This window comes from Colobus angolensis, unplaced genomic scaffold (genome assembly GCF_000951035.1).
Source record: "Colobus angolensis palliatus isolate OR3802 unplaced genomic scaffold, Cang.pa_1.0 Scaffold12, whole genome shotgun sequence".
Lineage (NCBI taxonomy): Eukaryota > Metazoa > Chordata > Mammalia > Primates > Cercopithecidae > Colobus > Colobus angolensis.
In genome coordinates, this window is record NW_012113141.1 from 3290533 (window position 1) to 3305753 (window position 15221).

At 44.8% G+C, this 15221-nt stretch overlaps 1 protein-coding gene across 2 annotated transcripts in view; it reads left to right on the top strand.

Moving 5' to 3' along the window:
* LOC105501396 (core histone macro-H2A.2) overlaps positions 1-15221 on the top strand; it is a 60510-nt gene that overhangs the window by 30627 nt on the left and 14662 nt on the right. For both annotated transcript variants that reach the window (XM_011927325.1, XM_011927335.1), the window contains 4 exons: positions 7555-7661; positions 9205-9402; positions 11162-11272; positions 12772-12871. In XM_011927325.1, the coding sequence (XP_011782715.1) occupies positions 7555-7661; positions 9205-9402; positions 11162-11272; positions 12772-12871 (516 nt within the window). The remainder of the gene's footprint in view (positions 1-7554; positions 7662-9204; positions 9403-11161; positions 11273-12771; positions 12872-15221) is intronic.

A 15221-nucleotide genomic window follows, 5' to 3' on the forward strand; every position in this document is an offset into this window, starting at 1 on the left:
GAGGCGGAGCTTGCAGTGAGCCAAGATTGTGCCACTGCACTCCAGCCTGGGCAACAAGAGTGAAACTCCTTCTCAAAAAAAAAAAGAAAGAAAAGAAAGAAAGCAGGACACAAACAAATATTTGTGCAACCATGTTCTTAGCAGCATTTTTCACAACAGATAAATGCTTGAGAAGGAAGCATTTGAAAGGTGGAAGCAACCAAGTGTCGGTCAACAGATGAATGGATAAGCAGAATGTGGTATATTCATATAATGGGCTGTTATTCAGTCACAATATTTCAAAAGGGAATAAAATTCTGATGCATGGTACAACCTGGATGAACCTTGAAAACATTATGCATATGAAGGATGGCAGACACAATAGGGCAACATTGTATGGTTCCATTTATATGAGATACCCAGAGGAGGCGATACCTAGAAGAGGTGAATTCATAGAGACAGAAAGTAGAATAGAGGTTACCAGGGGCTGGGGAGAGGGAAGGAGAAATGATGAGTTATTGTTTAATGGGTGCCGAGTTTCCATTTGGGATGATGAAAACATTCTGGAAATGAATAGTTAAGACTGTGCAACATTGTGAATATGCTTAATGCCATTGAATTGTATCCTTTAAAATGGTTACATGGTAGATGTATGTTATGTATGTTTTCCTTTTTTTTTTAATCAAACACCTTGTTCTGAGAAGAATTATTTGGGCCTCACCAGACTACCAAAGGGATTCCCAGCACCAACAAGGTGTAGACCCCCCTGCAGGAGGGGGAGAGCTGGAAACACAGAGACAAGGAGTCCAGTGGGGAAGCTGGGCCCCCGGAGTCTCCAGAGCTGGCTGGAGGCCTTGGTCCCAGGTGGGGAGGCACCTCCTCCAGCTCCCAGAAGGAGAAGGGCTGCTGGGAACTGATGCAGACACTGCAGTGTGCCCCTAGAGACAGTGCCCCCTAGACACCTTCTTCCCATACCCAGGCACAGCCTCTCTAAGTGACCCTCATTACACAGCTCTTAAGTGGCAGTATTCCACTCTTTTCTCCCTGCCAAATCTCTGTGGCAAGCAGTGCTCTTCACCCCCATATCAACTGGATTCTCCTGCTGATGTCCTGGGGGCCAACGAGCCACCCTGGCCAGTCTACCACTCCTGTCAGATTTATGTCTGTGGTTTCTGAAGCCCTCTGTCCCACACACTGCCTCTGGGAGGCAACCTGGGGCCACAGGCATGGCTAGGAAGAGAAGGCTGGGGACAACACGGTCAAAAAAGGAGGGCACAAATTCTCAGCAACACTGGGCGAGAGACAGCAGCATGCCTCGCCTGATTCTATGGACTGACTGTCTGGCTAGCCCCAGGTTCACATGTGATCATGATGCTAGAGCCACAGTGTCTCTAGCCCCCACCTGCTGAAGGAGGGTGCACAGTCCCACAAAGAATGCATGCTCAACTGCCCATCTAGAGCGCCCCATTGACCTGAACATGCTTGCCTCCCAGAATGGTTATCACGTTCCTACTTCAGTTTCCTGATCTGTGGAATTGTGATAATGTTGGCCCAGTTCACACCTCCAATGTAAGTGAGGAAAAATGGACTGAAAAAACAAGCCCCAAATTCTGCAATAGCATTTTGTCTGTGCTGACAGTAGATATAATGTAAATACAAGATATTGAGGAGGAATTGTTTATAATCATTTTGATGATGAGAAAATGTTCTGTAATATAATACATTTTCAACTGACCAGAACGAGTAGTCTTAAAATTGGGTTGAATTTCAGGATACCCCATGAAATCATTGTGTAACATAGACACTTATCATTTACATATCATTTCCAGATAATTGGGTCTCACCACTTAACATCAAAAATTTTCTTACCTAATGATTCCCATTTATTACATTTGACCACCAGCACATGTGGCCATGCAGGTTGTACATGGCACAAGAACACACATTTAAGGCAATATCATTCAAATCCTAGACTACAAAGATTTTTGTATTTATTATGAGAATTTCCAGCAGATGGTAGTAAAGAGTTTTGTTCTAACAAAATCCAGAAAGTAAAGCATCTTTCTGGGCATGGTGGCTCACCTCTGTAATCCCAGCTACTCGAGAGGCTCAGGCAGGAGAATCACTTGAGCCCAGAAGGTTAAAGCTGCAGTGAGCCTTGATAGCACCACTGCACTCCAGCCAGGGCAACAGAGTAAGACCCTGTCTCTAAATATAAAAAGTGTCTTGAAGCAGGAATGTCTTTTCTTTTTTTAGAGGCAGGGTAGGTCTTTGTTGCCCAGGCTGGAGTGCAGTGGCATGATCACAGCTCACTACAGCCTAGACCTCCTGAGTTCAAGCAATCCTCCCGCCTCAGCCCCCTAAGTAGCTGGGACTACAGGTGCATACCACCAAGCCCGCCTAAGTTTTGTATTTTTTGTAAAGACGGGATTTCGCCTTGTTGCCCAGGCTGGTCTTGAACTCCTGAACTCAAGCAATCTGCCCGCCTCTGCCTCCCAAAGTACTGGGACCACACCCAGCTAGGAGCATCTTTTTGTAATTTGCACAAGGGTACCTATTGGGTCACCAGTGGCCATGCTGGCATGGATCTGGAGAACAACAAAACTAGGGATGGGGAAACCATCTAGACACCCAATACAGTTATCTGGGTTAGAAGAGAAGGGAGCTTTAACTCAGGCAATGGCAACAAGAAGGCCAAAAGTGTGTGAGATTGATGAGGCTGGATGACCCCATGTGGTGACTGGAAGGAGATCGGGAGTGGGAGAGGGAAGAACAGGGAATGACTCCCAGGTCTCTGGTAGGAGCCATGTGTGGATGGAGCTGCCAGTTCTAAGGGTGATGAGAAATGCAGGTTTGGGGAGATGATTTTGACTTGGGGAATGTGATGTTTGCTTTACGTGTGAAGCCCCCGGGTGAGGCCATCTGGGTGATTATCATGGCAGGGCTGGAGGTGCAGATTCAGTAGTACAGGCAGGTGGGTAGAAGCTGGAGCCCTGAGTCCAAGGGGATTCCCAGAAGATTGCATGGCCCTAGCAGAGCAGAAGGCACAGACAGAACCCCAGGGACACCGCCAATCAGTGGGCAAGTGGACAAGGAAGAAGGGGCCTGGTAAGGAGACAGAGTCTTGGTCACTCCACCTCACCTGTCCCAACCCTATAATTAATGTGCTATTTCCCATCTTCTGTGGGCTGGAATATCCACTGTTGGTTTAAATTGTATACAAAATGAAAGGACACAGACTCTTCCAAAATAATGTATATGAGCTTTACAGTATCCCTTTTGGCTAAAGAAATTATTTTTGCTACTAGATACTCAGCTGTATTCCAGATGATTACTATTGCTAGAAGTGTGACTTCTGAGAAGTGAGGGGTTTGCCATAGAAGTCCCCACCACTTAACAGAATTATGATCTTCCCACAACATTTGTAGTAGAGTAAATTAGTGCTGTATAAATCCAGTTTTCTTATTGATTGCCAATATAAGGATTTGGCAGGATTAATAAAATCCCTAAGATCAATAAAGTCACTCGAGAATGTAGCAAACTTTTATAGTTCATGGGACTATATTTGCCATAATTACATTTGAAACTATGAATGATGATTAATGTTTTTCTTGTTTCATTTGCTTTGAATTTTTTTTTTTTTTTTTTTTTTTTTTAGGCAGGGTCTCCTCTGTCACCCAGGCTGGAGTGCAGTGGCACTATCACAGCTCACTGCAGCCTTGAACTCCTGAGCTCAAGCGATCCTCCCACCCCAGCCTCCCAAAGTGCTGGGGTTATAGGCATGAGCCCTGTGCCTGGCTAATGATTAATGTTATTACAAACATTTAAATGGTGAAGTCCATGTGTCAAGGATGTCCGGACTAAACATCCGAAAGAGATAAGAACTATTTGATGTAGATTTTCTGTGATGTGTTATCTTTTTCTATGTTAAAAAAAAAAAAAAAAAAGTCCTACCACTGCTTTTGCACTAGAACACATAATCAAGGTTTTCTTTCTTATAAATTATTTCAAAAGGGTTTGTTTAAGAGCTTCATTGCATGGTCCCCAAGCATCGTCTGCATTCTCTGAATTGTGCTGCATGCGGAGTCTCTGCCTTCAGTCTCATCCTATGCTGCATTTTATTCCGGCAGACTTTTTTGTCTGAATGTCTGTGCATCTGTCTGTCAAGCTGAAAATAACCTGACCTTCAGGGCTTCCTGAAGACTCCAAATATGTAGTGCTTCCCATGAGCCCTGCCTCTTATGCTGACAGTTAATTTGATGAACTTGGGGAGGGTGCTTAATTTCTCCCTCTAAATGCAGGTAACAGGAGGCAGGAAAGTAATGATCCAGGATGCTAAATTCAATTCAGGTGCTCAGAAGCTTAAAATTGGGAGGCTCATTAACCCCCAAACCCATCTAGAAAAAGGGGTGAGTGGAGTGCTTCTTCCTCCCATGTGTACCCCAGAAATGAGAGTCCCTTGAGATGAGCAGGGGCAGCACACTTCCCTTCACTGTACACAAATAGGGAGCTGCACATTTTAACCTAGAGCCAGAAGGCAAGCCTGACGGGAACAGTGGCTCACACCTGGAAATCCCAACACTTTGGGAAGCTCAAGTGGGAGGCCCACTTGAGCCCAAGAGTTTGAGACCAGCCTGGACAACAAAGTAAAACCCTGCGTCTACAAAAAAAATTAAAAATTAGCCTGGCACGGTGGCACAAGCCTGTGGTCCCAGCTACTAAGGAGGCTGATGGGGGAAGATCACTTGAGTCTGGGAGGTTAAGGCTGCAGTGAGCCATGATCACATCACTGCACTTCAGCCTGGGTGACAGAGGGGAGATCCTGTCTCAAAAAATAAAGTCTATTTGAAAGCTTTATAATTCCATTTTCTTTTCTTTCTTTCTTTTTTTTTTTTTAAACAGAATCTCACTATGTCACCCAGGCTGCCATGTGGTGGCCCAATCTCGGCTCACTGCAGCCTCCACCTCCCAGGTTCAAGTGATTCTCCTGCCTCAGCCTCCCAAGTAGCAGGGATCATAGGCACATACCACCACGCCTGGCTAATGTTTGTATTTTTAGTAGAGACGGGGTTTCACCATGTTGGCCTGTCTGGTCTCGAACTCCTGACCTCAAGGGATCCACCTGCTTCTGCCTCCCAAATTGTGGGGATTGCAGGCATCAGCCACCATGCCTGGCCACTCCATTTCCTTTTAATGGGCATTCTTTTGAAGAGAAAGCAAGGATTGGGAAACAGCCTGAAAGCAGCAAGCCTGATTATCTAATACAGCATTAATTTCATTTTTCCAATATAATCCGTCGGTTCACAGACAGCATTAATTTCAAATACCCTATCCCACTGTCCCAACAAGCATGCTCACACTTCTCAAATTTTAGTGCCCCAATCTTTGATTCAGAAAACATGGTCACTGCATAAATGAATAGTTGGCAAACACAATATTCATTGCTTAATAATCTGGAAAAGATGTGAGAATGAATTTATGGTGATTTAGCACTTTTCTTTATGGAAATGCCTATGAATATTTAACTGTAATGTTTATTTTATTAGAATTCATTTGTTAATCACATGTGATTAGTTAATACGGCATACTTATGCCAAGTTTTTGTTATTGTCGTAGATTTTATGAATGATAGCAATTTCATGTGCTCTTTTTTTATTTGAAATTAGATTGATTGCAAAGACTCATACAAAGTCGTCTGTTAATTTTAGGGCTTAGTATTTGTGCCATTGTATCAGCATATCCTCCCAGCACATACCCACACGCACACACACACATATGCCTGCCTGCACACTCACACACACACAATACATTCATGCACACGCATACACGTACACTTTTCCCCCTCATTGTCAGTGAGACAACACATTGACACATTGCCTCTAGCTTTCCAAGGGAACGAATTTTTCTTTAAAGCCTCATTCATACTTTTGAAGGCAAATTTGATTTAGCGGAACATCCTTCTAAAATTGAAGAAGAAAGAAAAGTAACAATATAAAACAGAAGAGGAAGGGGGAAAGCATATAGATAGCAGAAACCAATTCTACAGATTTCTTTTTTTACCCCAAGGTTTTAATAGTATGTGAAATAGCTTTAGGAAAATTTCTTCTTATCAATTTTTTCACATTTGCCAAGTGGCATGTTTGTTAAAGTCAGCCATGCTAAAGTTTTGGGGAGTATGTGGAAGACCCCCCGGGCTCAACATGCTTTCCTACACAGGTCTCGTGGCATTCCCTTTAGGAATTCACTTTTCGGGTTAACCATTTCCTCATCCCACGGTGTCAGTCAGTCCTTCAGTCCACTTTTCTTTTAGGACAGGAAAGACCTCGGGCATTGAGTAAAGAGGAAAAGGAGAGTCAACGGGGCGCAGCGGCTCACGCCTGGAATCCCAGCACTTCGGGAGGCCAAGGCGGGTGGATCACCTGAGGTCAGGAGTTCAAGCTCAGCCTGACCAACGTGGTGAAACCCCGTCTCTACGAAAAATACAAAAATTAGCCAGGCGTGGTGGTGCGTGCCTGTAATCCCAGCTACTCAGGAGGCTGAGGCAGGAGAATCGCTTGAACTCAGGAGATGGAGGTTGCAATGAGCCAAGATCACGCCACTGCACTCCAGCCTGGGCAATAGAACGACTCAACAAAAAAGAAAAAAAAAGGAGAGTCTAAGAGAAGTCCAAGTGGGTACCCAGAACAGACTTTACCTCCATCACTACTCTCTTCAGAGATGGCCCTGCTCCCCACAGACTGAGAGGAATTTATGTTCTATAGTAGGATTCTGTATTGGTCAGGATTCACTTCTGTAGACAGTGGCTTCAACAAGAGAGTTTATTTCACTCTCATACAAAAGAAGTCTAGAACAGACAGTCTAGATTGGTAGAGACTCAATTTCCTTCTATGCTCTTGCTCTAGCATGCACAACTTCCTCTTCTTGGTCAAAGATGGCTGCTCACATTCCAGCCATCATGTCCTCAGCCCACCATTAGAAAGGAGAGAAGGGCACAGCCCCTTCCTTGATGGACACTTCCCGGAAGGACCAGACAACACAACGGCTTGCCTTCTTTGGCCAAATATTGGCCACAGAACCACACTTATCAAGAGGAATATAGTCTTCCTGCAGTTATGGGCTTGGCAAAAAAAATCAGAAGTCCTGTACCAAGGAAGAAGACGAAGAGGGAGAACTGATGCTGAGGGACAACCAGGAGGCTTTGCCACAGGATCGGATGACATCTTGCTAAAATAGCTTACTTCTCTGTGACCTTATTTTTTCTTTTTTAAAATGTTTTAATTAATTTTTTTTTTTAGAGACAGGGTCTCACTCTGTGCCCAGGCGGAGGTGCAGTGGCACAATCATAGCCCTCTGCAGCCTTGAACTCCTGGCTGGGCTCAAGCGATCCTCCTGCCTTGGCCTCCTGAGTAGCTGGGACTAACCTGAGTTCTCTTATGCTTCCTGGATTTCTTTCCAGGCCAAGACATAGAAATCACAAATGAATAAATGTGATCAACTTGAAAGCCATTTCTAAAGAAAAGCTTTAGCTTGGACCCCATTCTGTGATTGCTTGTTAACGCCTCCTTGTAATTTCAGCGGAAATTCTAGAATTGGCTGGGAATGCCGCGAGGGACAACAAGAAGGCCCGGATAGCCCCGAGACACATCTTGCTGGCAGTTGCCAATGACGAGGAGCTCAACCAGGTATGTGTGAAGCATTGAGGGAAGCCGCAGAATGGGTTTGCCAAACATGCTAATGTGTGGGCCTGGGTGGTGGCCATGAGTCACTCCCGCTGCAGTTCCCAATTACCTTTATACAAAAAAAACTCAGGCCATATAAAAGAACAAATTCTGCTAGCTCTATCATTCAGATTCAAAATAAAATTGCTTCTGGCATAGATCTCATTGTATATTCTAGGTCTTATCAGACCTTTCTTTTCTCTTTAAAGACGAGTTCTGTGTTGCTGAGGAAGGTGTGGCACAAATGTTATTCTCTTCACTTTCTTCACCCAAACTTAGCTGATAATTTTTTCTGATGAAGGCAGAAGACTTTATATTTTAGAACTGACCCTTTATATTCTGAAACTGACCCCAAAGTCAAGTGAATAGCCCCTCTTCACCCACAGTATATGTAAGGTGGTAGTAAATGGTATAAGAATTTTTATTTCTGGTTCTTTCTATTTATCTTTATTTTCTAATCTCATTCTTCTCAAAATATAGTGACGACGCCGTTTTTATGGCCAATCCATCATGGACTGATAATTTCCAAAAATGTAATAAAAATTATTAGAAAAATTAAAAAGCAAACTACAAGCCATGATTTTTTGTTATCAGATTCAACAGATACACAATAACTGTCAGTTTGCTATGAAAGTTTCTAGATGCTTACTATACTTCTCTTGTCACTGATGGGTAACTACCAGTTCATGGGTGAGCTGTGGTCGCAGACCACGTTTGGGGTAGTGTTGGTTTCGAATTTGCAGAATATATTAGTGGAGTAGTACATGTCTGTTCTTTACTGATAAATTAACTTATATTGATTGGGAGGAGCATGGCCAGACATACTTTACTGATGGAATGTATGTGCAAGCTTGTGGAGACGACTGGTTCGTCATTAACTGAGTCTAGTCTTTGCAATGACCTTTGAACCTCATTTTCTCAAGCTGCGCTCCCCACATGGGAACCTCTTTATCCTCTGTTGTGTCTGGAATTCCAGAGCCCTGGGCAACTTCTGTATCCCTTCTATTTTGCTTTGCTTTGTTTTGCTTTCTGTACAACATCACAGGATACCTTGTTAACCTACAGAGAAATGCTCTACAACTGAAAGTGGGAAAAGCCAATTAAATGGTGTATTATGCAGTTTCTTTGGGAAAGCGGAGGCCACATTTAACAGTTACAACTGTATTAAATCCAGGCCAGGCTTAGTGGCCCACGCCTGTAATCCCAGCACCTTGGGAAGCTGAGGCAGGTGGATCACCTGAGGTTAGGAGTTCAAGACCAGCCTGGCCAACATGGTGAAACCCTGTCTCTACTAAAAATACAAAAATTAGCTGGGGGTGGTGGCAGGTGCCTCTAATCCCGGCTGCTCAGGAGGCTGAGGCAGGAGAATTGCTTGAACCTGGAGGCGGAGTCTGCAGTGAGCCAAGATCTCGCCACTGAACTCCAGCCTCAAAAAAAAAAAAGAACTGTATGAAATTGAGAACCAGCCGGCTGTTTGCTACATGAGTGCATGCGTTTCTCTCTTCAGCTGCTAAAAGGAGTGACCATCGCCAGTGGAGGCGTCCTGCCCAGAATTCACCCCGAACTGCTGGCCAAAAAGCGAGGGACCAAAGGCAAGTCGGAAACGATCCTCTCCCCGCCCCCAGAGAAAAGAGGCAGAAAGGCCACGTCAGGCAAGAAGGGGGGGAAGAAATCCAAGGCTGCCAAACCACGGACGTCCAAAAAGGTGAGCCGAGGCTGCATGTCCTGAGCCAGGCACTCCCACGGCAATGGTCTGAATGTCTGTGTTCCCCCACAATTCATATGTTGAAACCTAACCCCAGGGGCACAGGATTATGCGGTGAGGCTTTGAGAGGTAACTAGATCATGAGGGCAGAGTCCTCATGAATGGGAACAGTCCCCTTATAAAAGAGGCCTGAGGGAGGCAGAGGGACCCTTCTGCCATGTGAGGACACAGCTAGAAAGCGGCATCTACCAGGAAGCGAGCCCTTGCCAGACATGGAATCTGCCTGCTCCAAGGACTTCCTGCCTCCAGAACTATGAGAAACAAGTTTCTGGGCCAGTCACAGTGGCTCATGCCTGTAATCCCAACACTTTGGGAGGCCAAGGCAGGAGGATGACTTGAGCCCAGGAGTTAGAGGCTGCAGTGAGCCATGATGGCGCCACTGCACAAGAGCCTTTGTGACAGTGCAAGACCCTGTCTCAGAAACAAAAAAAAAAAAAAAAAGGAGGTTTCTGTTGTTCGTGAGCCAGCCAGTCTATGGCATTTTGTTAGAGCAACCCAAACAGACAGTAAGACACTCACAAGTTTAAAGATGAAACAATGACAGCGTAGCAGGCACCTCTGAAGGACCAAGGACTCTTGCAGCGTGGTGCCGGAAGAAAATGACAAGAACGTACGGGTAAAAGAATAAAGGGCCTTTGAGGTTAGAGCTGAAATCATCAAACAGGTCTTCTCTAGGTTTCCAAACCCTAAGCAGGGATGGTTTTCAGATCCCTTTTACTACCCCCAGCAAATTCTGAAGTGAGAGACGGTAGCCGGGAACCTGCGTCGTCTGTCTCTGCAGAGCTCCGTATTGCCTTCCAAACAGCCTCTAGTCTCCTGCAGGCGTTCCTTGAGTTCCACCAGTGGAATTTCAGGTGTTTGGGATAGCTTGATAATGCTAGGTAGCTTAGCTCAGAGACGCCACTGATAGAATAATGTTTTCCTATGTTGCCCAGTGCAGTGACCACTGGTCACATGTAGCTTTTTTTTTTTTTTTTTAAGAGACAGGGGTCTCACTCTGTCACCCAGGCTGGAGCGCAGGAATGCAGTGGCGAGATCATAGCTCACTGTAGCCTCAAACTCCTGGGCTCAAGTGACCCTCCTGCCTCAGCCTCCGAAAGCACTGGAATTGTAAGTGTGAGCTAAGGCACCCAGCCAAGGCTATTTAGATTTGAATGAAAACTAAATCAAATTTAAAATTCAGCTCCTTGATTGTACCAGCCACATTTCAAGCACTCAGCAACATTATTGAGGATCAAAACAGAATATTTCCTTGATCACAGAAAGTTCTATTGGACAGCCCTGCTGTAGAAGTTGTGGGCGCTTCATTCTACACTGCCTCTGTGCCCCGAGAAATCCTGGGGAGAAAGAAGGCTAAGCAATGGGCTGTCAACGGCCCCACCCGGCTCCAATGCTTGTTGTCGTGAGTTGCAGGCATTGAAATGAGCAAGGACAACGCACTGGTGGTGCACAGGGGTAGGTGAGGACTGTAGGTACGCGTGAGCCCTTTAACACACTTTCTGTTTTGCTATTTTGGGGTACCCTTTTCTTTCCTTATATTGCTGACTTTTGCTTCCCTCCTTCAAGAAACAGCAGAACACATCACCTAACTGCTTCCTTTCATATTCAACTTGGTGGCAGCCATGAGAAGAGCTTAATAAAGGCACCTCAGGCTTTTTCTGGATTGGTTCTCATCTGGCCTTCTGATTTTTACCAACAGTCCAAACCAAAGGACAGCGATAAAGAAGGAACTTCAAATTCCACCTCTGAAGACGGGCCAGGGGATGGATTCACTATTCTGTCTTCTAAGAGCCTTGTTCTGGGACAGAAGGTAACAAAGAGAATTGCATTGTGCTATATTAAAATACTACTGTATTTTTATAACGTACTGTTTACAAACGATGCCTCCCTTGCTCCCCAATAATGATTTTCACTGCAGTCTTGAATTATTCATTTTTAAACTAAAGAGCTGTGGCAGTGTTGGCATTGTGAGAGTGAGAATTGTTCTTTTTTGCTGAGAATTGTTAATGCTAACATTGGTCAGACGGGTAAGCATGGAGGCTCTTTCTGGTCAGTAGATAGAATGGCATTACTGTTTTTGGGAATTCCACACACCCCAGTTATTTCTGCATCTGCCAAAAAAAAAAAAAAAAAATCCATAGCTAACTTTCTCAAACAGCTTCTGAGAGGCCCATCTTACATGGTTCAATGTAATTTATCAAAGAAAGAAAATAGAAATATATGTTTTCCGAATATCCTTGGTATTAGAAATGAATTATTTGCCAATAATTCAGTCTGCCTGCCTTCCTAGGCTTTAGAAAGAAAACAAACAGGGCTATACATTTGAACAGTCTTCAGCAACACAACAGCAGCCCAGCCAGACATGCAAATAATTCATTCCTACAAGTGTAAAGTTTACTGAGCAGACAATTTATCTACCAAGTCAACTGGGGCTGAAATAAGACACCCAAGGGAAGAGTCAGTTAATCATATCTCTGGTAGCTGAATGTTTCCATCCTGACAACACAGTAAGCCTCCATTCAAAGAATTGGGAAGAGCATGTTCTAAGAAGAGCATCAGTGTAGCTGGTTGCTAATTCATCACTGATTAAAGCAGGGAAACAAAGAGGTGGAATTTATGTCCCCTCTCTGGCCCGTTCACTGTTACATGACGATTAGCTTTCTCTCATGTAGCTAAGGGAACATAAAGGTCTCGCTCATGTTGGCCAATAGAGAATGCCCTCCATTCCACTCTACTGTGAACACATAGGGTAGCATTTCCCAACGGTAGCCCCAAGACTGTGGTCTCCAAAGGCCAAGGGAGCCAGACACCCCCAGGTCAGGATCCCAGAGCCCATTACTTCTCTCCAGCAAGGTTACTGACTTCAGAGCCCTGCCCCACTAATTTTGTGCTCTTCTAGGGAGAATGCAGGATGCTGAGGGGAAAAGAGAGAGCGAGCCCTGGGCTTCCTTGCAGGAGCTGCTCAGAGGATGCATCAGTGAAAACCAGGGCCATCAGGGTTGGGAACCAAAGGCATGAGCTGTAAGAGAAAGAAAGAAAGGAGAGGGGAGGTCCTGTTCCTGTTCCAGGGAAGAGGAAATGGATTCGTTGCATGCTGCCAGCCCCAGAGTGGAGAGTAAATCTGCTGAGCTCAAAGAGCTTATTACAAGCCAGACACCTGGGAAACTGGAGGTTGTCACTCTCTATGCAGCCCCTATGTTGACATTGGGTATGAATAATTAAAGAGAATTAATGAATGCAAGTAAAATATGAGGACTTTTCAACGGATTTTATCTTTTCCACATTCTCCACCTTTTCTTCCTAATGCAGCTGTCCTTAACCCAGAGTGACATCAGCCATATTGGCTCCATGAGAGTGGAGGGCATTGTCCACCCAACCACAGCCGAAATTGACCTCAAAGAAGATATAGGTAAGGTCCTGAGACTTCAGTAGAAGTGCCATAGAATAGGCCACTGTTCAGGCAAGTTCTTGTGAAGCTGGTCATTGTCAACTGGCTATCCCATTGCTGGGGTCCCATGTCAAACTCTGTCTTTATGTGTAGTTGAACAGCTTCGCTAGAGAGAAGCTAACTTTTAATTCTGCATATATTTTTGAAATTTTTATTGGGGTATTGTGTAAAAGCAAATCGTTAGCATAGAGCTTGATGAATTTTTCTCAAAGTGAACCCCACTGTGCAACTAGCACCAAGATCCTGAAGCAGACCCTTACCAGCACCCAAGAAGTCTCCCTCGGTCCCACTCCCAGTCAGTATGTCCTCCAAGGGTAGCCACTGTCCCTTCTTCTCAAAGCAGAGATGGGTTTCATCTGTCTTGAATTTTGTAAAAATGAAATCTTGTCCTCTTTTCTCAACTCAGTATTGTGAAATCTATCCATGTTGTTGAGTATGATTGTATTCATTCATTTTCCTTGCTTGTAGTATTACACTCTATAAATATATGACAGTTTATTGATCTGTTCCACCACTGAGGACATTTGGGGTCGTTTCCAGTTTGGGCTATAGTGAATAGTGCTACTGTAAATATTGTTGTACATGTTTACATATATCGTAAGCTTAAATATTGAGAGTGCTATTGATAAAAGGGAAATGGACATCTAGAAAAAATTAGGTTGTCCATTAAGCTATGAGCACTGAGTTATTTTGCCTGTGGTTTGCCACCTGTCCCACGAGTGGCAGAGGGAGCTATTACTAGCCAGGGTGGAGGAGCTTGGGAGGGTAAGCTGTTACGGGTGCCAGAAATAACAGCATGCTAACAGTCCCCATCCCATCCATTTTTACCAAGCAGAACTGCCTTAAACTCTCCATGGAAAGGGTAAAGTAAGCAAAGAAGGGGCTTTGTCCCTAGGGTACAGGGCTTGCCTGTGAGGGAGGCAATTTGAGGTAGATGCTAGTAGTTCAGTCCTGGGTGGTAGCACCAGGGGCCCCTGGCAGCTGGACTCACTCAGGGCTTCCTCCTGGCATCAGAGGCCACTTGCTGTCCTGAAAAGGAGACAGGACAGCCCTGGGAAAAGTCAGCATTACAGAGAAACAAGTCTCCTTCCACACTCCTTGGAAGGGCGCCCTCTAGTGGCCTTCATCTGGAGCTTTTTTAATAGGTGTCCTGCTGCTCACTGACACATTGCAGTGTTCATACTTGACACATTTCTATAGTAATGAAATTTTTATGTAAGAAAAACAATATGCTTCTTTTCTTTAATTGGCATGGTGGCAGAGTGGAAAGAGCACTGGTCTGAGCAGAAATTCACGCTCAGATTCCAGCAGTGGATTCTAAGGCCAACCTCTTCAGGGTCTTGTGAGGAGAAATGGGCTAAAGGCAGCCAGGTGGTAAAGAGGGCAGGTTCCAGGTCGGCCTGCCTGGACTGTCCCGGCTTTTCTGAATTGCTTCCTAGCTGTGTGACCTTTGGCAGGCGTCTAAACCTCCCTGAACCTCTGTTTCCTCCTCTGTAAGGGAGGATAGCAATAGTACCTGTCCCACGGGGCTGCTGTGATGGGGCCTGGCACAGTGCTGGGCTCCTAGGCACTTAGTAATCGACAGTTGTTTTGTTGCTGCTGTGTTAGGAGGAGTCCCTCCCATTATGATTCCATTCTCCACCACCGTCACCCAAACTAATCATCCCAACAGCCAAGGCCCTGCCTTAATCTTTTCAAAACATTATGTTATTATGGGAAAAGTCAAGCATAAACAAAAATAACAGAAAATTATAATGAAACCCTACTCAATCAGATGCAGTAATCACCACCCATGGCCACCTTTGTTCCAACTCTTACCCCCTCCACATAAAGTCATTTTATCTGTGAATATTTCACAATGACTTCTAACAGATAAGGGCTGTTTACTAACAACACAGCCACACTACCATTATTGTACCTTTAAAAAGATAGCAATATCAACAAATTACCTGTGTTCCAATTCCAGTTACATCATAAATGTCAAGTTTCTTAAACATTTGTTTAAGCCAGGCACAGTGGCACACTCCTGTAGTCCCAGCTACTTGGGAAGCTGAGGCAGGAGGATTGCTTGAGCCCAGGAATTTGAGACCAGCCTGGACAATATAGTGGGATCCCCATCTTTTATAAAAAAGGGGAGCCTGAGTATGGTGGCTCATACCTGTAATCCCAGCACTTTGGGAGTCTGAGGTGGGCAGACCACTTGAGCTCAGAAGTTCCAGACCAACCTGGGCACATGGCAAAACCCCATCTCTAAAAAAAAATACAAAAATTAGCCGGGCGTGTTGGCACATGCCTGTGCTGCCAGCTAAGG